The sequence below is a fragment of the Acanthochromis polyacanthus genome, chromosome 1, assembly GCF_021347895.1.
Source record: "Acanthochromis polyacanthus isolate Apoly-LR-REF ecotype Palm Island chromosome 1, KAUST_Apoly_ChrSc, whole genome shotgun sequence".
Taxonomy (NCBI): domain Eukaryota; kingdom Metazoa; phylum Chordata; class Actinopteri; family Pomacentridae; genus Acanthochromis; species Acanthochromis polyacanthus.
Genome location: NC_067113.1, coordinates 11,224,289 through 11,245,105, shown reverse-complemented (window position 1 = coordinate 11,245,105; position 20,817 = coordinate 11,224,289). Strand labels below are relative to the sequence as shown.

Here is a 20,817-nt window from a genome sequence, read left to right as displayed (position 1 = left end):
ATGAACTGAGTAATGAGTAGACAGTCTGGTTTACTGAGAGAGAGGCTTCTTCTGAAAACCGATCCTCAGTGACGCTTGTTCATTTTGCATCAGACAACTGTCTCACAACGTTCAAGTATACACTGCAGGAATTCGAATAAACTACAAAACACATAAACACAGTCAGGAAATGCACTTTCTTTTTTCCTTCTCCTTCAATTAAGGTTGGTTTAATCACTCGCTTAATCCGGGCACCCTCAGTGAGAAACCATTACAGAAGAGACACTGAACACAGTAAACACATTAAAACATCAAACACGTCACACTGCACTGCTCTCAAACACTCACAGAGCAAGCGTCGCTTTTCATACAGGCGGAAATAGAAAGACTGCGAAAAAGCTGTACCTTTGCTTTTAGCTAGAAGAGTAGAGGGAGGCGGAGAGAGAATCCACATCCGAGGAGAGAGTCCAGACAGGAAGGAGGAAGGAGAGGAAACGTAAGTTTACATTCTAGCAGACACTAAACATAAAACATCATGAGGAATAATTACTGTCAAGTAGCAACTCTGATGCATTTGTACATCTCAAAGCACTTGACATATACAAACACATCAGTGTTAAGAGAACAGCTAGCAGTAACTGCATAGATGGGACAGGTGTAGGAAGTAGGTTTGAACTTCTTCAGGTAGGTCACTTACACTGTGTGACGTACAGAGATTAGTTCAAATGTAAGCTAGTGTTCAAAGGTTTGAGGTCACTTAGAAATGTCCTTATTTTTGACATAAAAGCATATTTTTTCAGTGAAGATAACACCAAGTGATTGATAAATCCACTAAGAAATGGGAGGGTCACTCAGAAATGTCCTTATTTTTGAAAGAAAAGCATTTTTTTTCAGTGAAGGTAACACTAAATGAATGATAAATCCAGTGTAGACATGCACAGCAAATTCACTAGAGTTAAATTTCTAGTGTTAGGCCATTTTAGAGTGAAGTGTTGAGGTTCTGGTGTTACTTCTGATAGACTGAACTCTGCACTAGTAAGGAAACATATTTGTGTGGGTGTAAGGGCACAGAATTGATGGTATTTAACACCAAAGAGTGACACTTGAAACATCCGGGTATTTCAGCAGGTTCAAATTGATGCGTTTGCTTGTTTCTTCAAACTTTTGATACTTGCAGAAAGCTATTACTAAACTATTATCTTGTACTGTTACCAACAAGTTACCGCTGTCGTTTACTTTCGGGCAAAGAGGTGCCATTAGGAATCAGTTTTACGATAGCTTAACGTTAGCCACGGGCTAACGTTATGAAAAAACGGACTAACGTTAAGCCTGTGGCTAACGTTAAGCTTGTGTGTCTAACGTAAAACTGTTTAACGTTAACCACAGGCTAACGTTAATCCTGTTTAATGTTAGCTCGTGGCTAACATTTAACAGTCTATCGTTAAGCTAGCTAAACGCTAATAGTTATAGGCTGTGTCCGAAATGGCATACTAACGTACTGCATACAACATACTCAATGAGTATATACTATAAGTATGATTAGAATGCCAACCGTTCACACTGTAGTATACTACTACGTTTCCCATAATGCATTTCAAACCTCCGATGACATAAACCGGAAGTACGGCTATCAAGTATCTCGGCTGAATGCCGGCTTCAGGTCGATTTTACGCTAACAAACAGTCGCACAATTAATGTGGCAATTTCAAGCCAGCACTCCTCATGCAGTTATTAGCCAGATTATGTGAATCGTTTCAATTGTAGCTGCAGGCTACTGGAGGTAGCTGCTACTTGTTCTGTATGCAAAGCGAGCTGCTGCAACTAGCTGCTAGCATTCAGTAGCACGTTGTGAGGCATCTGACAAATTTAAAACGTTGGTCAGAAAACGTCTATAACCTATTTCTCAAATCTGTGGGGTGTTTAGGATGACTACTTAACCACATAAAATAAAATAAAAATCGCCCCGGTCCGACCACAGATCTCGCGGAGGCTTCCATTTCGGTGGGTAGCTCGCAAAGCATTATGGAGCGGTTGAGTATGACTAGTGTGGTCACCGCGCATACTTAAAAATTTTCCGGAAATAGTATACATCCGGGTATTTCTCACGTACTCAATCTTTTCATACTATCTAATGTGAACGCACTACATACTTATTTTGACGTCACACTTAGTATGAGTAGTATGTTAGTATGCCATTTCGTACACAGCCATAATGATTTTAAGAAGTTTAAGCTTGCACAGGTGACTGTTACTGTTACTGTGCAGACTCATTTTCTATGTTGTGCCTGACAGCTGCATTGTATAGGGCAAGCACAGTTAAGAACTGTTAGAAATCTAAGTCATGTTTTAGGCAGTATTGTACAGATCATTGTACAGCATTTCTGAGTGCCCTCACCTTTTGTTGAAGGACAAATAAATGTTTTCATTGCAGTGCATTTGGAGTGATTATTGCTCATGGTGGTGGTATGCTAACACACACATTACAATTATAATTCTAAGAGTGTTAATCTCAGTGGAAAATGTATCTTGTATCATTAGCATATTTAACACTCAAGTGTCAACTTTAAATAAGACTGGACACCACCAAGTGTTATCTGATCACCAGTGAAGTGTTGACCAGTTCCTCCATGATTGTCTCTATGAAATGAACTTTTAACTCCAACTACGTGTTCTTTCCAGTTTTTGTGGTGTTAATATTTTACACTGTAAGACTTTGTTAAATAGCACTAGTATAGTGTTATAATGGAAAGTGTTAATTTAACACTTTCTCAGTGGTTCCCATATAAACACTGGAAAAATGTTAATTTTATTTCTGAGGGTGTTGAATTTGCGATTTCAAATTTGCAGTGCGGTTAATGTGGTAAATGAGTATTCTAGCTGGAAACAGCTGATTTTTAATGGAATATCTCCATAGGGGTACAGAGGAACATTTCCAGCAACCATCACTCCTGTGTTCTAATGCTACATTGTGTTAGCTAATGGTGTTGAAAGGCTCATTGATGATTAGAAAACCCTTGTGTAGTTATGTTAGCACATGGATAAAAGTGGGAGTTTTACTGGAAAACATGGAATTGTCTGGATGACCTCAAATTTTTTGAACAATAGTGTATAAAATGATGAAAAACAAAAACTGCATTCTGCATTTGAGTAAGCTTCGAAAATTCCAACAGGTCAATACTGCATCTCTACATGAAGGAAAAAACACAAAGATATTTTTTTCTGACTTTCTTGTGCTGTTATTTTGTGTTTTTATATGAAAAAGAATTGTTCGATATGATATCCCAAAACTACAGTTACAGATCATCACCTTCTTAAAATAATGGCCTAAGTATCAGTGTTTTGTGTTTTCTGAAAAACCTGAAAAAATTACTTAGGTCAGTATTTTAAGAGGGTGTCGATGCTGTAAACAGAAATGTTTTCTCCTCAAATAATTAGACTGGGACAGAGTAAGAAGAAGCCGTGGATGCAGTAAGGGAGGATGGTAGATTAGGTCTGCAACAGGAGGCCAGAGTTTGGACTCCATGTGGAACCGTTACTCTTTGACAAACTGTAGTTTTCTCTCAGTATTTACTCTGTTTTCACACTTTGGCTGAGACTTTCCCAATGATAACTATTTATCAGAGGCTCAGATAAGTTCAGGAATATGTTTAGGAAAACTGCAAAATTTGAATCCTGCTTGTATTTAATTTAGGACTGGTTGAGTGAAATGGAAGAATAGTAAAAGAATACAATAATTACTAAATGAATTCTTAGTCATCTGGGTCTTTATAATCCCAGAAGGTTCAGTAAAAAGCAATTGGGCTTTTAGTCTTCTTAAAGACATGTCATCCAACAGGCTTCTTCAGTTCTGATCTGTAGTATTTAAGTTAGGTTGCTTTACTAAAGCTCTTCTGAACAAATGGCAAAGGCGCATTATATTGATCAGGGATAATTAGTGATACATCACAAACAAATGTAAAACATTCAAACAGAATGCAGAATGCAGTTTTTGGTCACTTTTGAGAGACATTGCTGTTCTATTTCAGGAAATACTGAGTCGGTGAATCTTCAGCAGAGCCTGTCCAGTTATTCTACACGAAAGTTTTACTTTAAAAGGCTCTCTTGCTGTAGCTGGAGGCCAGCAATGAAGCCACAAGGCAGTTACTGTAATCTGACTTGGCTGTAAAACCCACTTTGTAGTTACTGCAAGCTTGACAAATTTTAACAGGAAATACATATTTGTGCAGTCCAACATATTTCAGTCACACTTTTTATAGACTACAGACTGAATATGTGAATCACTGTGTTCTGGTTTTCTTTGGGTTGCACAGATGAGAAATATAATCACTCTGTTCATCACAATATACACAGAACCACCACACCAACACCAAAACATGCAGCTCCACACTGGAATCACAACCAAATCAACACCTGCGGAAGGTAAAGAGGGCGTACCTTGTTCTGCCATCATATGTGCAAGGCCTTGAGAAGATAAGAGAGGAAAAAAGAGGGAAAGGAAACAGTGAAAGAGAAACACTTGAGCAAAGTATAACACTTAGTTCCAATACTCGGTGGTATTGTGATGCTACATGCTTCTCCCAGGAGGAAAAACATGCCATCAGAACACGCGTGATGTAAAGCCTGCTGTGTCTGAGCAGGAGGCTTCATGGTAGAAAAACACACACGTAACCCGGTCTCTACTGTAGGTTCAGTACATGAGCTCTCACTGACCTGCTACATGGACTTACAGCTGTCATACGTGTTGATTTCTCTTTGGCTATTCAAGGCAGCAGAAATAGAACAACATCGACATGTCAAGTATTTACACATGGTGCTGAGAGCAGGGAGATTCACTTCTACTTCTGTCTCTGGCCTGATGATTGTAGGTCCAACATTTACTCTGTTTTAGCTCTGTTTTTGGTGTCCACCTACTCCTGCAGCTAAATTTTGCGCTATGTTGGTCTACAGCTGCTTCTGTGTGCTGCTTGGTGCCTGGCATACAGGTAGGAGGTTATTGGAGCTGTTTGATTGGCCTGCTGTGGACAAAAACTGCCACTAAAAGCAGATTGGAAAACCAGAACGGTAAACCAGAACAATAAGCTCAAACTCTCAATAGTTGGGTTATTTTTTTCTGTATAATTGTCAAATGTTTTTGAAGCAAACTTTTCCAATGCTACATTTTAGTTTTTTTGGTTTGTTATTTTTATTAACTTGTGGGCTTGTAGCTATGAACTGCTCTGGAGTGAATAAACTACGCTGTGTAGTGTCATCAGTCATGAGCTTTTTTGAAAAGAACATTTCCATGTTCCAATATCCACAGTAACTCTATTTAGAAAAAGGCAAAAACCACTTCCACCACCTTTATAAGAGTTTTGCCATTTCTATTACATTTTTCTCTTCAGATGTGACTAAAAATAGGCTTTTAACACAGTTAAATTCTTGGTAGTGCCCAGGACGGCTGCAGATTAAGATAATAATTTTTTATAGGCTCATCATTTTAGGGAGCTGCTTTCTTATTGTCACTTTCTTTTCATTGTGTCGTTTAATATATTGTTATTTTGAATATTTTTATTCTAGCCACTTTAATAATTACCTTTGGGGAGGGCATACCTACCCAAATAATTTCTAGCAACAAAAAAAAGTGAAATTTAAAAATGTATAAAATTGCATAAAACATTGCATAATTTTTTTTCCCCCCTCCAAAGCATTCAGTTACAGATCATTTCAAGAATGTTTAGGCTAAGTGATCTATTACAGTACAAGATGCTGCCTTTGTTTATGTGTTTAGGTTACACTCTGTCATATCTGACTGCTGACTTTCATTCTATATCCTTGGTACATCTGTGAACTTAACTTTATGAATTTTTTTTTCATGTACACCACCGTTCAAAAGTTTGGGGTCACTCAGAAATGTCCTTGTTTTTGAAAGAAAAGCATTTTTTCCCCCAATGAAGATAACATTAAATGAATGATAAATCCAGTGTAGACATTGTTAATGTGTTAAATGACTATTGTAGCTGGAAACAGCTGATTTTTAATGGAATATCTCCATAGGGGTACAGAGGAACATTTTCAGCAACCATCACTCCTGTGTTCTAATGCTACATTGTGTTAGCTAATGGTGTTGAAAGGCTCATTGATGATTAGAAAACCCTTGTGTAGTTATGTTAGCACATGGATAAAAGTGGGAGTTTTACTGGAAAGCATGGAATCATGTGAGTGACCTCAGACTGTTGACTGGTAGTGCATCATGTTGAGTCTGTGTTCTGTTAGACCAGGATGTCACCAGTAGCCTCACATAGCCATCACTAAGTTCATTTTACACTAATCTGTCTGGATATCTGCAGGTATTCAAATAATTGCTCAGCTTGTCATATATGAATTAGTTTATGTTTGTTTTTTCTTTAAACTCACCTGGCATATTGTTGTTGACCTCTGGAGTGAGAGGAGAAAGAGAAAACAGGCAAACAAAGTAGCATTAGAAACACTCTTATTACTTGCATGTTGACTGTCATGCAAACATCTTTTCACTTCATGGTCCATGCAGAGGGCCGGCAGCGTGCACGGCCATTTGCATGTCCTGCACAATGAAGAAGGTTTATGAGGAGTTGAAGCACCAACGTTTGGTTTGAAACCGTCATTTGCTCCGTTACTTTCATTACATGAAATTCAAAGAGAAACATTCAACACCAGCAAACAGCATCTCTTCACATACACTGATAGTCCGTCTTTAATCTGTAAATGGACACATTTTCTCACTGCTGTTGCTAAATGGAAAAGACACACAAAAAAACAACATTAATGAAATAAGAACTTGATTAAATAAAGGCTGTCGAGGATCATGTCATCAGCTGATAGTCCAACACCACACTGATGATTCTGTTGTTCGGCTGCAGTAAAACCACAGCCTCTCTACAGTCCACAACCTGAGACTCTTCTGTAGAAGATAAATATCATCAACAAAACTCTTTTTGAGCTTTTCTCGTAGACTACAGTGGTAGTCATGTGGAAATGATGACCTGAGGGTGGCACTAGATAACTGACCTGGGGTCAAACTGCAGAGATATTCTTTAAACGGTTCCATTTCTAAACATGCAATGCTGATTGTTCTGTCAAAATCATCCACTGGCAACTTAAAACTGATGTTAAGGTAAGATTGTACAGGGAGATGACTGCAATCAAAAACCTGATGGTTTGTAGACCTAATGTGTTGAAATGCTGCCGGTACATTTGCATATTTGTAAGGTGCTGGACCTGTTCTGTATATTTTAAAACAACAAATGGTAGAACAACATATGAGATAACTACAGACTCCCTTTGATAAACATATAAATTAAAATGTCTGAATATAATGTCAGGATTTTATAATACAGTTCATTGTCAAAGTTAATTCTGGAACAATGTTCAAGAAGTTTGACTGTTTAGAAATCACAGACAACTAGTTTTATTATTAATCTCTACTGTATTGTTTGTTTTTGATTCTTCATGAGATGAAATTCCTTATTTGTCAATTTAGAGATAATGAAAATGTGACAACTTGCAATCATTTGGCATTTACATGATTTTGTACAGGAGTTCACCCATTTATTTATTTACTTATTTTAACGCCTCGACACCTTGGTAAGCAAACAGAGTGTTCCTCCTCTGAACCATCCTGTTGTTTGATTATTGAAGAATATGTGCCTTATTAGTGAAACCACTTACAGAAATGAAGTAGCTGGAAATGAAGTAAAAGGTAATTGACTTGAGATGCATTAAATGTTCTTAGCGTGGACTAATTGGGCATGTTAGGGGCTTAATGTGAACACAAGCAGATGGAAGTCAATCTGATATGCATTAGATATTAATTCAGTTTAAACTGAAGTCTGTCAGCTGCTCCAACATGGAAGGAGCTGCTGCAGTGGTCATCTGGGAGACGAAGTGTGTGTGTGTGTGTGTGTGTTCTTGTACTTGCTACATTGTGAGAACCATTTTCTGCATTTAACTATCAAAGTGAGGACATTTTTACAAAGTGAGGACATTTTGGCCGGTCCTCACTTTGAAACAGCCATGTTTGAGGGTGAAGACTTGTTTTTAGAGAACAGGTATGAATTGAGGTTTGGTTAGGGTTAGGGTAAGGATTAGGGTTAGGCGATCAGTTGTGATGGTTAAGGTTAGGGTAAGGCTCTAGGAAATGCATTACGCCTATGGATGTCCTCACTAAGATAGAAGTACAAACATGTGTGTGTGTGTGTGTGTGTGTGTGTGTGTGTGTGTGTGTGTGTGTGTGTGTGTGTGTGTGTGTGTGTGTGTGTGTGTGTGAGGGGTGCAGGATAATCTTGCTAAAGCTTCAATTCCTTTGGGTCTTTTATGAACCCGTTGATTTGTTACAGATTTCCATGGCACTGAACTGCACTCTCACACAGAGGAACACTCCTGACAGAGGGAGATTAGAGCAGATTAAGTGTGTATTTACGTGTATTCATATGTGCACACACACACACTCACACACACACAGATAAAGAGAGTGACATGCAGGATTTCGTGTAGATTCCTCACACTGATTGTTTTTGCAACTTTGAAACATCACCCTGTCAGATTGTTGCATCATAAAAAGCGTAAAAGCCTGAAACGTTTCTTCCATTTCACTTATTGATGTTTTGCGTGATTAAACATGAAAACATGGAATATATAAATGTGTGTGATTCTACATTGCAGTACAAAAACTCTACAACATTACTGATTTAACAGATTCAGGTAAACAGCCATGATTGTTGTTGTTTTACTGCTGTTATTAGTCTCAGTTAAAACGTAGAGATTTATTGCGTACTTGATTTATTACGACGAATTTAAAGGAATTGTTCAACATTCTGAGAGATTTAATTATTTAAGTTTTTTTCTTTGAGAGAGATGATAAGATGGATATTATGTCTGAGTGTCAGGTACAGACCTCAGACATGGCTTTTAAAAATGAAAAAAACAGAGCGTCAGTCTCACATTTTACATGTCTCTGACTTCTTAGCAGATCCACCAAGAACAGATTTTTCCTTCTAAACTTCTCACATAGTTTTAATTCAATAAATATTCAAATTATCTAATGGCAAAAGTAACAAAACACAGAAAATCAGCTGAAACTGAAAATAGATTTATGGTCAGAACTTTGCTTTTTTCTTTGTTCCTCTTCCATGAATCATGTCTGGAGGCCTCAGATTTATCTGCTGTCTCTGTAAATAAAACTGAACATAAAGTAGTTTAAAGCAGCTGGTCCTGGAGCAGCTGCAGCACAGGAGTCAAACTCATTCTAGCTCAGGTTCTACATTCAGCCCAGTATGATTATAAAGTGGACCGGACCAGTAAAATTACGGCATAATAACCTATAAATAACCACAACTCAGTATTTTTTTTCTTTAAGTGGAAAAAGTACATTCTGACAGTGTTCACATTTAAGGAGTTATCTTTTTACAAAACATGAAGAACCTGAAATGTATTAAGAAAAAAAAAATTAATTTCACCAACATTCATCCTCAGTTTATCATTTCCACATTACAGCTTCCAGATCACAGAGTGTCTACAAAGGAACACAACATTTAGTCATCTGGACCTGAATGATAGAGTATTTTACTTTATCATCAAAATGACAAAAGTCAAACAAAAATAAGACAATAATGAGACAAAATATTACAAAAATGAAACACAAAACGACAAAAAAGGAGACAAACAACATGAAACAAAACAAAAAAGAGGCAAGAAATTGTTCAAAAAAGTTACAAAGCAACAAAAAATGGACAAATGACAAAAATGAGATAAAAAATTACTAAAGTGAGAAACAAAACAACAAAAAAGTAGGCAAACAACACAAGTGAGACAGAAAAACACAAAATGATACACAAAACAATGGATAAAGCAAAACACAAAATGACAAAAATAAGACCAAAAACACAAGTGAGGCAAGAAGGAAACACAAATCGACAAAAATGAGAAACAAAGTGACAAAAACATGAGGCAAACAACAAGTCAGACAAAAAACAACAAAAGCGAGACAAAATATGACAAAAATAAGACACAAAGTGACAAAAGAACAAAGAACAATCTAGTATTTTACTTTCTGATCCAAACAACTTGTCATGGTCTAGAAATGATTTTAAATTTATAGTTTTACTAATTTACAATCTGCAGTTCATGTCTTCTCTGTAATTTTTCCCCTTTGAGGGCCGGATTGGACCCTCTGGAGGACCATTTTTGGCCCACGGGCCTCATGTTTGACACCCCTGAGCTACAGGAACTTCATCCATCATGTATTTTACTTTGCGCCGCCATGAGCTGTTGGAATCTGATAATCTGGAGGAGCAGGTGCTTCTGTCAGTGTACTTCCTCTTCAGTCTGTCCATAAGGTTCTGCTGCTCAGCATAGATGTCAGGTTATTTCTGTTCTGAAACTGATGCCACTCTCACACCTTGTCAGGGAAATGTAAGCATATGTTGGTTTAACTGTCCAACAATACCAGAATAACTGCCTAAATGGAACGGCAGTGGGGGACAGAGCAGATACAAAGAAGTAACTACAGGGAGAGAACAGATTAACACTTTTGTCTTCCAGTTTGACTCTCAGACTAATCTGTCATCCACAGCTCAGTCTCCCCTGATCATAGGCTGCATTCACTCGTCCTCCCTGCTGCTCCGTCATTTTGTTCTCTATCTTGACCTATTTCCTTTGACAATTTCCTTCCCCCTGTATCGTGCCTGTTTCTGTCATCAGACTTTAGTGTGAGTGTTTGTGGAAAGAGGAGGAAACAGGGAGATGAAGATAGAGGAGCATCTGAACGCAAAAATGTTTAATAAAGGCGCCATGCAACGAACCAATCAGGCACTCTCAGGTACAGTTTCCAGAGGGAGACCTGCTAAGATCTGACACAGGGGTGTCAAACTCATAGTTCAGGTTCCACATCCAGCCCAGTTTGATCTGAAGTGGGCCAGACCAGTAAAATCAAAACATAATATCCTATTAATAACCACAACTCCTAATGGTTCCTTTGTTTTGGTGCAAAAAAGTAAAATGAAAATGCTCAAATTAAGGAATTATCTTTTTACAAAATATCATGAAGAACCTGAAATTTCTTCAGAAAAATAAATTCAGTTTCCTCAACATTCAGCCTCAGTTTATCATTTCCACATTACAGCTTCCAGATCACAGAGTATCTACAAAGGAACACAACATTTAGTCACCTGGACCTGAACCAGAGAGGATTTACTTTATGATCAAAACCACAAAAGTCAGACAGAAAAAGACAAAAAAACAAGACAAAATATTACAGAAATGGAATGCAATATGACAAATTATTTTTTAAAAAGATTTAAAAAATGAGACAAAAAAGTTACAAAGTGACAAAAAATGGACAAATGACAAAAATGAGACAAAAAAATGATAACAGCGAGAAACAAAATGACCAAAAAGCAGAGAAACGACACAAACGATACACAAAACAATGAATTAAACAAAACAGAATGACAACAACAGGACAAAAAACACAAGCAAGACAAAAAGGAAACACAAAGTGACAAAAACAACAAAGAGACAAACAACAAAGTTGACAAAACGACAAAAACAAGACAATAAAAAAACAAGGCAAAATATTACAAAAATGAGACACAAAGTGCCAACAGATCAATGAGCAATCTAATGTTTTACTTTATGTTTAGAACTATTTTTCCTGGTCTAGAGATATTTTATATTTATAGTTTTATAAATTTAGAAATTGCAGTTAATGTCTTCTCTGTAATTTTTACACTTTGAGGGCCGGATTGGACCCTCTGGAGGACCGCTTTTGGCCTGCGGGCCTCATGTTGGACACCCCTGGTTTAACACCAAACAATGACAGCATCAGGAGCCTCTGAAAGGTGTCTTTATCCTCCAGCGCCTCCATCCATTCCAGAGAGATCAGCATTCTCTGAGGTGACTCACAGCTACTTTCACAAACTTATTTATTCATCAGCGAACACAGAATCTTAAAGTAAAAGTATGACTCTCCTTTTTAATTCAATACCCAAAAGGTGAGGCGAGGATAGCAGCAGATTAGAGCTCAAAGTGGATTACTTAAAGGGATGATTCATGATGTGCTGGATAAAGTGGGAGAGCACAGTGATTAATGAGGTATTTCAAAATCTGCCTTCTCTCATCACTGCCGGCTAAACTGATTGTTTTCTGCACATTTTAAACATGGAAGCTTCATTAGAGGTATGTACAGTACCTACACACACACACACAAACCACTGGGCTGATTACAGCGCTGAAGGCTTCATTATTGTAATTATTATTATTATTATTATTCTTTCGTATCATCACTGTAACAGCCAGCAGCCATGTTTCATGTTGATCTGAACATACGGGCAGCTGGAGAAACAGCCAGGATGAGCTGATGAAGCCATCTGCTCATGTCGGGGTGTTGGTGGTGGACAACTGGTGGAGCAACGGCTGGGCGACAGCTTGAAATACTGAGTTAATAGTGGCTGCAACTAAAACATCATCTGCTGTATCATCGGTTGTGTAGAGTTAGTGGAGAATTTAGTGACTGGATTAATGTGCAGATTTGTTTTAAAAGCAAGAAATTGAATTGAGTGAGAAACCGATTAATCAGAATATCCAAACAAGTTCAACATCAAACCAGTCAATCAATGTGGTGGTCGAAGGGATAATGGAAAAACTAGTAATTAGAAAAAAAATAATTCAGGGGATTTTAGAGTTGGTGGAGACTGAGCTGGTTCTCATCTCTCAACTAAACACATCACAGCCAATCATGACCTTTATCTCTACAATTCTTTATTTAGCAGACACTTCCATTCCAAAGCCATGCACATCTGAGAGCAGATCCAACACATCAAGGATCTAGTCAGGAGAAAACAACCTGGATAAGAGTCATAAAACAGGTTCAGGTGTGATAATAGGACCGTGGTGTCTACAGGCAGCGCAGACGGAAGAGGATTTTTTAAAATCTATTTTCTTGTAGTCTCTCAAGTGCAAATGTGTTGACTGAAGAGCTAGTTTTAGTCTTTTCTTAAAGACTGAGAGAGACTCTGCAGATGGAACAGAGTTTGGTCACTCGTTCCACCACCGGGGAACCACAGAGAACAGTCCAGCTATGGACTGGCCCTGTTCTGGAGGTTGGATCAGGAGCCTTTTGTTGGTCGAGTGCAGTGAGATGGAGGGATTGTAGACCTGGATGAGAGAGTTCAGGTTGGAGGAGATGTTTTTTATTCTAGTTCTGAATTCAAGAGTCAGAGTTTGGGATTTTATGTGGATAGCAGCTGGAAGCCAGTGAAGCGATCTGAACAGCGGGGTGACATGAGCTGTTTCTGGATGGAAACCAAACGTTCTGCTGCATTCTGGATCATCTGCAGAGGTTTGACCTGCATGAAGGGAGGCCTCCAGTAAGGAGCTGCAGCAGTGGATGGTGATATTAGAGACCTGGACCAGGAGCTGAGCTGCATGTTCAGACAGGAAGGGTTTGATCTTTCTGATGTTCTACAGGACGAATCGACACGACCGAGCAGCAGAGGACACATGAAGGTCAGCTGGTCATCCATCAGGACACCAAAGTTTCTGGAAGAACTCATACATCTCATCAATAGCAAAATCCCTCTCTGTGAGGTGTATCTACAGCCACACACCTCTTGATTCATCATCTTTCATTTACATCTTACTTTGGCTTGTCTTCGTTACACTTTGACCCAGGTGTTAGTCCACATCTCATGAACTCCACCACTCTAGTTCTCCTGCTGCTACTACAAACAACAGACCTCCCAGCTGGACATGCTCTTAACTGGGGAAATGTTAGGAAATTCTTAAGTTTGGTGAACAAAGATCCTGCTCAAGTCCTTGGCTGGATGACAGCTGCTTTAATGTTCAGAGCTGCTCTGACTCTGTGACCCAGCCTCTTCATAAGCACATTTATCCGTTTACTGAAGAGTTCAGCAGCTGTGCTTTGAAAGGCTGAGGTTCAGCTGAGGTGAAGACACTCCTTCAGTGATGAGAGGGCTCTCTGGTGGGAACCTAGCAGTATCTTTAGGTGTGGCATCATTGGTGGTTGGTCGTGAATCAAATATCTGCTCTTTAAATCAACAACTGCACAGACATGACTGGCTAAAGCAGCACCGGATGACACTGCATTGTTGTAGGAGCGTCTTCACAGAGCTACAGACAAACAACCACACTCATATTCACACCTACGGACAAGTTAGAATCACCAGTTAACCTCAGCACACTTCTGGACTGGGCTGCACAGTGGTTCAGTGGTTCAGTGGTTAGCACTGTTATCTTGCAGCTAGAAGATCCCTGGTTCATGTCCCGGCCTTCCTGGGATCTTTCTGCATGGAGTCTCCATGTTCTCCTGTACATGTGTGGGTTCTCTCCTGGTTCTCCAGCTTCCTCCCACAGTTTCACAGGAAAGACTGGAGCACAAATAGAAGTAATATTTTTTAATATCTATATTGATTGTAAATTATTTTGGACATAATTTGTTTTGAATCTGTGCTTCTGAACCACGCAGCGTCGACTCGTATTGATTTCTGTATCAGTTAATCTTTGGACCGCTGTTCTTAACAGCTTTATGAAACTGTCAGCAGTCACAACAAGCTCTGAAAAAACATTCTGAAACACGACTCCAGTGGCTTCAATGCCTTTAAAAGTTAACAGACATGGGGTGTGTTAAGGACATGCAGCTCATCATCATGTTTGGTTGAAATTTAATTCACATCAGGGGGACTTGTCATGAATCAAAAGACACAAAACAAACTTTAATCGGAAAACCTCCTTCATATCTTCGTATTTTAACCTTATTGCATCATTTTTTAAATTAGTTTGATGAGTTTTATATGATCTTTTGAATATTTAGTTCAATTCTGAAGGCTGCTAATTAAACAAAAAGCTCTTAGGCCCAACAACTTGTAATTGCCATTCATACTGAAGAATAGATGTAATTTTAGTGCAGTAAATACCGACTGTGTGTTTTATCCAGTTTATCTCTACAGACTGACAGCATACTAACATAGCTGTACTTCTCCTCCACATCAATCATAGACTCATAGAACATTTTTCTTGTTTTTAGTGGAAAAAATCCTTTTGAACTCCTGTTGAAAGTCATACTTTACTGACTCTCAGCTGTGCCCCGTTCTCTCCCTGGTGTATTCAGAGAGTAAGCAGTCCACCGGTCCCACTCAGCCAGCCTTATTAAGCATGTTATTTATCCTTTAACAATCACTAATCTAAATTCTCTCAGGGCTGCTTGAGTTCCCTGCTTCCCAACACCTATCAGGGGCTTGCAGGAGGCAGTCAGGCAGATAGGCCAGACAGGGAGAGCCAGACATAAATCAACGGTGGGAGCAGGTCCCAACATGGAGGCTGTAAATCAAGGCTGGGAAAAGTAGCCTATCAACCTACAAGGGTCAGCAGCGCCCTCACATCATGCTTCACAGCACCGAGGGGCTGGATGGAAGGTGGGAGAATCCACAGCCATGCCATCGAAGAGCTGGAGCACCAGAAATCAGATCAGGATCAACTAAGAGTCCAAAATGTTCGTCATGTAGGGTAGTGTTCTGTGTGGTGCTGGGATAGAAGTGTCCTGTGAAACACGGAGTTAAAACTGAAACACGTGGTCCATTTAAATGTAGAAAAAAGCAAATGTTTAACATTCTAAACCTTTTACGCTAGATTTTCTTATGTTTTGTCAGTTTATTAATTTGCATTAGAGCTGTTGTGGATATTCATGCTCCCCAGAAGATGATTTCTAAAGATTCTGGTGGCGTCTGTTCTTCCTGTAGACACCGCAGTCCTAATATCACCTGAACTTGTTCTATAGCTCTTATCCAGGTTGTTTTCTCCTGATTAGTTCCTTGCTTGTGTTGGATCTACTCTCAGATATACGTCACTTTGGAGAAAAGCTAAATGAAATAATAGATTTGTTGCAGAATCAGGCCAAATTTCCGTGTGACACACGTTTGTCCTCCACGGTATGTGAGCAGGAATCTGTCCTTCTGACTTCAGACCTGTAAAATGAAGGTTATTATGTCATGTCATAACCCTAACCCCAACCCATGTCAGGTAGAAGCAGCAGTTGTGTGACGTTCCTCAGCAGAAGCCACATAGTTCTTAGCCACATCTGCTGACACACTACAAGTCCAGTTTAGATAGAACGGCTCATCTCCACGGTCCCGCTGGCTTAATTCAGTGTTTTTAGTGACCCTAGAATTGCCTGACATGCTGTAGGATTGGCAGTTTTATTTACACAAAAGAGACTCACATGAAAATGACACTTTCCAGAAGATAAAGCCAACAAATGTAGTGAGCACATTGATATTAAATTCACTCTGTAGATACATTTCTAGATTTCAGAGGCCCTCTCTGTCCACTGGTGCCACCCTCAGGATAGATTTCACACTTTTAGCTTTTTAAAACCAAACAGAGCAAAATCATCAGTGTGTCACTCTGTCAGACACTGTGATGGTGTAGGGTGTTTGTCCAAAAACCTGGACAAACAGAGACTCTATCAGCTGACAGTAAAGAAATGTTCAGCCAGCAGGAGATGTGTCCAAAGCACTCGTTCACCTGCATTCATACAATGGAACATAACAGATAATTGTCTTTAAGTGGATGAGTTTATGATGGTTTCTTTCATACCGGCCATATAAAACTGTATAAAGTGTCAGTGTCTGCATTCTGACCGGAAGAGCGTAGAAATGTTCATACCAGACCCTCTCCAGGACTGTTAACTAGAGGCCTGTTTGGTGGTACAGAGATATCTAATAGAAAGATTCTAAGACATGTACACACTCAAGCTAGCAAGACTTTTGATGCTGTACATCAGACATACTATAGAGTGGTGAATAATGGTTTTGAACACAGGAAAAAATGCATCTGTACTTATAAAAGTGTCTCGTATGTTTGACCAGTACTCAGAGCAGAGAGGTCAGTAAAGGGAAGAGTTTGTTCACCTCTCTAAAGCAGACAGAAGCTGCTCTGAGTCCTTCTCTGGCCTGATGCTGTGACAAAGCACTGACTGAGCTTACAGATTTTCTCTAATGCTTCACACACCAGCTAGTCGTCTGCCGTCCTCAAAAGTCGTCAGCAAACGACGACTAGACGACACAAACATGTCTACCCTCGGAGCCCACCGTGTCTGTTAAATGCAGCACATTCAATCAGCTGAGCAAAACCCAAAGCAGCTCAGCCACCACCTCACCGCAGAGAAAGGAAAAGCCCTGACACCTCCCCCCACCCAGAGATAGATTAAAAAAAAAAAGCCTAATCTTTAAATTCCAGATTCCCCGGCCTATTGTCTGTGTGCTGGGGATTTGGCATCAGCCCAATTGGGATGTAAATTCCATATTTGTGAGATAGTAAGAGAAGCGCCTGAATGCGGAAGAAGAAGAAACAACAGCAACAAAAAACAGTAAAATAAATACGTTCACAAATTACCTCTGACCTGAATTAATTAAAGTGGAAAAAAGAGTTAAGTGACTTTCTCATCTAAGTGGTATTGATTATCTTATAAAGAGTCAGATTATTGTGTCTCCTCAGCTGCTGGAAACTGCTGCTTTGGAAAGCCTGAAGAATGCGTATCGATCGTGAATAGTTAAGCAGATGGAGAGAGTTTTTTCAGAGCAGAGGTGTCGGGATCCATTTCATTTCATACGCTGACTGCATGTTCACAAATTACCACAACAAAACAGGAATTATCACAGAATGTTCTGAGCTCAGGATTCATCAAATGGCAGGAAATCCAAGTTTTAACATAAAGCCAATGAAAGTCGCCTTTATTTGGCCTGCAGGGAAAAAATGCATGGGAGGAAATGAGTAAAGGGTTTTCTTTTAATAGAAATCAATTTTAGTCTGGGCACAGCCAGCTGTAGAGCAATTGAAACACAGCTCTGGCAAAATTCTCAGCACAAAGGGATGTGATATAAAACACCTGCCATCTTGTGATTGGGTGAAGAAAGGGGGCTCAGGAGGCCCCATTCTCTCTAAAGGCGTCCTTATCACTGCCTGCAGGACCGATGCCATTAACCTCTGCCTCACTGGCTAACTGTGCTTAGATTAGCTTTTTGATTTTACAGCTCAGTCACACACGTGCGCACACACACACACACACACACACACACACACACACACACACACACACACACACACACACCTGAGATATTCTGATACTTGGTTTAATAGCGGAAATAATCCTTAGCCCGAAAAGGGAAAAATCTAAGTAATGTAAAAAAGAAAAAGAAACAGTGAAACCTTTATGTTCATGATGAGGTAGGTAGCATGATAAATGAAGTTCTACTGGACAGGTGAAACCAGCTGGACATTATTCTTCAAATGTGAAAGAACCGTGTAGCAACCAATAATGTAATACCTGCCAATAACATAATCATTTTGGCCATTTTAAATTTAATACAGCCAATAAGGCAACAAGAAAAACACTCAGAGAGCGCAGTACTCCACCAAGGCTGTTCTTTCCATGACCTGGCTCTGAGCACAGGCATGTGTTCTGCATGTGTACGTTATGTACGGATACCAAATCACGTGACCTAAATTGTGGGGGACACACCCCCACAATTTAATCAGCTGTTCCTTAGATCATTTCTGATGGATAAGTCCTGATAAGTCCTCAGTGGTGGATTTGTAGTAGAATCACAATCAGCTGATGTAGTGTTCACTTGTTGTCATGGTTACAGTGACACAGTGCTGCTATCTGGCAATGATACAGAAATCTTTAACCAATCCGTGGATCCAGACTATAAGCTGCATCACTGCCAAAATCTAATCACTTGGTCCTTGTGTCATTTCTGACCTTCCCAAAACATTTCATCCAAATCCGTTGGTCTGTTTTTGAGTAAAGTTGCTAACAGACAGACAGACAGACAGACAGACAGACAGACGAATACTGATCATCACTTAACCTCGCCGCGTTCCTTGGTGGAGTAATAACTTATTACATTACTGACAAAATGTTTTTATGTTTTTGGTTCAAAACTTCCATTACATTACTGGGTTTATTACATTTAAAATGACCAAAATTCTTATGTTATTGGCTGTTTTTACATTAGTGGTTGCTACAAACCTTCAGTGAAGTTGACTCTTATTTTAACTAGTCTCATCTAACTTCCAGCTAAAGTTGATGAGTTTGTTTCACAGTTGGAGTCTATCAGCATGAATGATGGTGATGTTAGAGGCTTTACCTTCACTGCAGAAGCGGCCCTTGTATTCAGTCTTGGAGCAGTCACAGACCGGCTCTCCGTCCACCACAGTGCATGTCCCTCCATTCTCACATGGGTTCACGGTGCACCACCCCTCGGACTCCAGGGGCACCTTAAGGCTTCCCAGGAACAGGGGCTGTGAGATGCCATATTTGAGGTCTGTAATTGTTCCCCTGAAGGGCTGCATGTTTCGCACTGTCGGCAGCGTAAGGGCACCGCTGCGGATGTCCTGAGGTACTCCACCCAGGAACAGGTCGCTCACTATTTTCATGAACTGACGCTGAGGCTGCACTTCATCTGCTTTGGCCTGGCCGTCCAGCACCAGCACCGTGCGCAGGTTATACCTGCTCAGGGTGGCAACATGCCAGCTACCATCGTCTACTCGTCTGTCAGACACGATGGTGGTCTCAGCACAGTCGATGCTGAAGCACAGCTGCAGCCATCCCTCCACCACCGAGAGCTGCAGAAAGTCACAGTAACCTCCATCATCGAAGTACAGCAGCAGCGCCTCTGAGGCCTCTGTCTTAAACTGGAAGCTGAGGTCACCGCGGGTGCTGGCGTCCCAGCGGAGGTAGCGTGCCCACTGACCTGGTGTTCCTAAAAACTCCAATCCCAGACATGTGCTGAGGAACACTTGCAGCCTGATAGAAAAACCTACAAGATCCATAGCTGCAAATATGTATTTACTCCAAGAAAGTGTCTGAGGGGATTCAATCACAATGAACTCTTAGGGTGCTTAGACTGAACTTCAGAGTTCCACAGTTTTATCCACAATAAGTGTACAGATATATTCAGATAAATATTTCATATAAAAATATGTTTTAAAAGGGAAAAGGGCAACAGTGGGAGAACAGTCGTTGCGTTTAACAGTCTTAAGGTAAATCACAATAATTAGTCCAGTAGCTGCAGGGCAGTGATGGTTTGAAGGAATCCTTGTTTTCCTCTGTGGGGTTAAAGAGGGCTAACCGCAGCAGGAGGGGATGCTTTAAGATGCCTTTCTATGCTTTAGAACACATGAAATCAAGACTTGTAGAGCGAGGTCTGATGGAATGGACTTCTCTGGATATCAGGGAGAGTGGAACGTCCTCCTTCATTTTGTCTGCTGGGAAATGGAGCTGACAAGGGATCGGCTGGCCTCTCTCAGTTCCATCACTGTCAGAAAGAAGAGGAGCAGAGGGTTATGATGGGTCCGTCAGCATCGATCTGACTGCTGCTAATACCACAGCATACATCTCAGCTCATGACAGCAGCACATTAGATCAGGGTGGACCTTCTTCATTAGAAGTTACATAAGTGAGGAAAGCTGAAAGCAGCACTGTTGTCACGACATTCAGTTTAATATCATGTACTTACTCAGAGGCAGAGAGCAAAAAAGTACATTTACTCAAGAACCTCATAACTTCATGTAAGGATTTATATTTTCTGAAGCTTCGTGCAACTTTCTGTTCCACATTTATTTAGTGATGATCAGATGGAAATTTATTTTTAATTCCTATTGTCGGAAAAAAGGAACATGAGTATATTTACATTGTGTATTTAAAGGTTTACTTGCAATTTATAATGTTGCACTGTATTTTTCTCAATTCCTGGACTGATTATATAAGGATGTTGAAAAAGTTGCAATTTCAGTCATCGTTTTCTT

The 20,817-nt window shown here is 39.8% G+C and overlaps 2 protein-coding genes across 9 annotated transcripts in view; both read right to left on the bottom strand.

Annotated features, from left to right (window-relative positions):
* The window catches only part of adck1 (aarF domain containing kinase 1), a 430,485-nt gene that overhangs the window by 228,062 nt on the left and 181,606 nt on the right, over window positions 1–20,817 (bottom strand). The gene's annotated exons all lie outside the window — the stretch shown is intronic.
* nrxn3a (neurexin 3a) overlaps window positions 1–20,817 on the bottom strand; it is a 237,633-nt gene that overhangs the window by 202,934 nt on the left and 13,882 nt on the right. For 5 of the 7 annotated variants that reach the window (XM_051939156.1, XM_051939205.1, XM_051938994.1 and 2 more), the window contains exons 2-5: window positions 19,158–20,327; window positions 6,373–6,393; window positions 4,414–4,440; window positions 328–396 (exon numbers count right to left, since the gene is read on the bottom strand). In XM_051939156.1, the coding sequence (XP_051795116.1) occupies window positions 328–396; window positions 4,414–4,440; window positions 6,373–6,393; window positions 19,158–19,842 (802 nt within the window). In that variant the 5' untranslated portion in view covers window positions 19,843–20,327. The remainder of the gene's footprint in view (window positions 1–327; window positions 397–4,413; window positions 4,441–6,372; window positions 6,394–19,157; window positions 20,328–20,817) is intronic. The other 2 variants (XM_051939300.1, XM_051939113.1) reach the window with 1 other exon arrangement.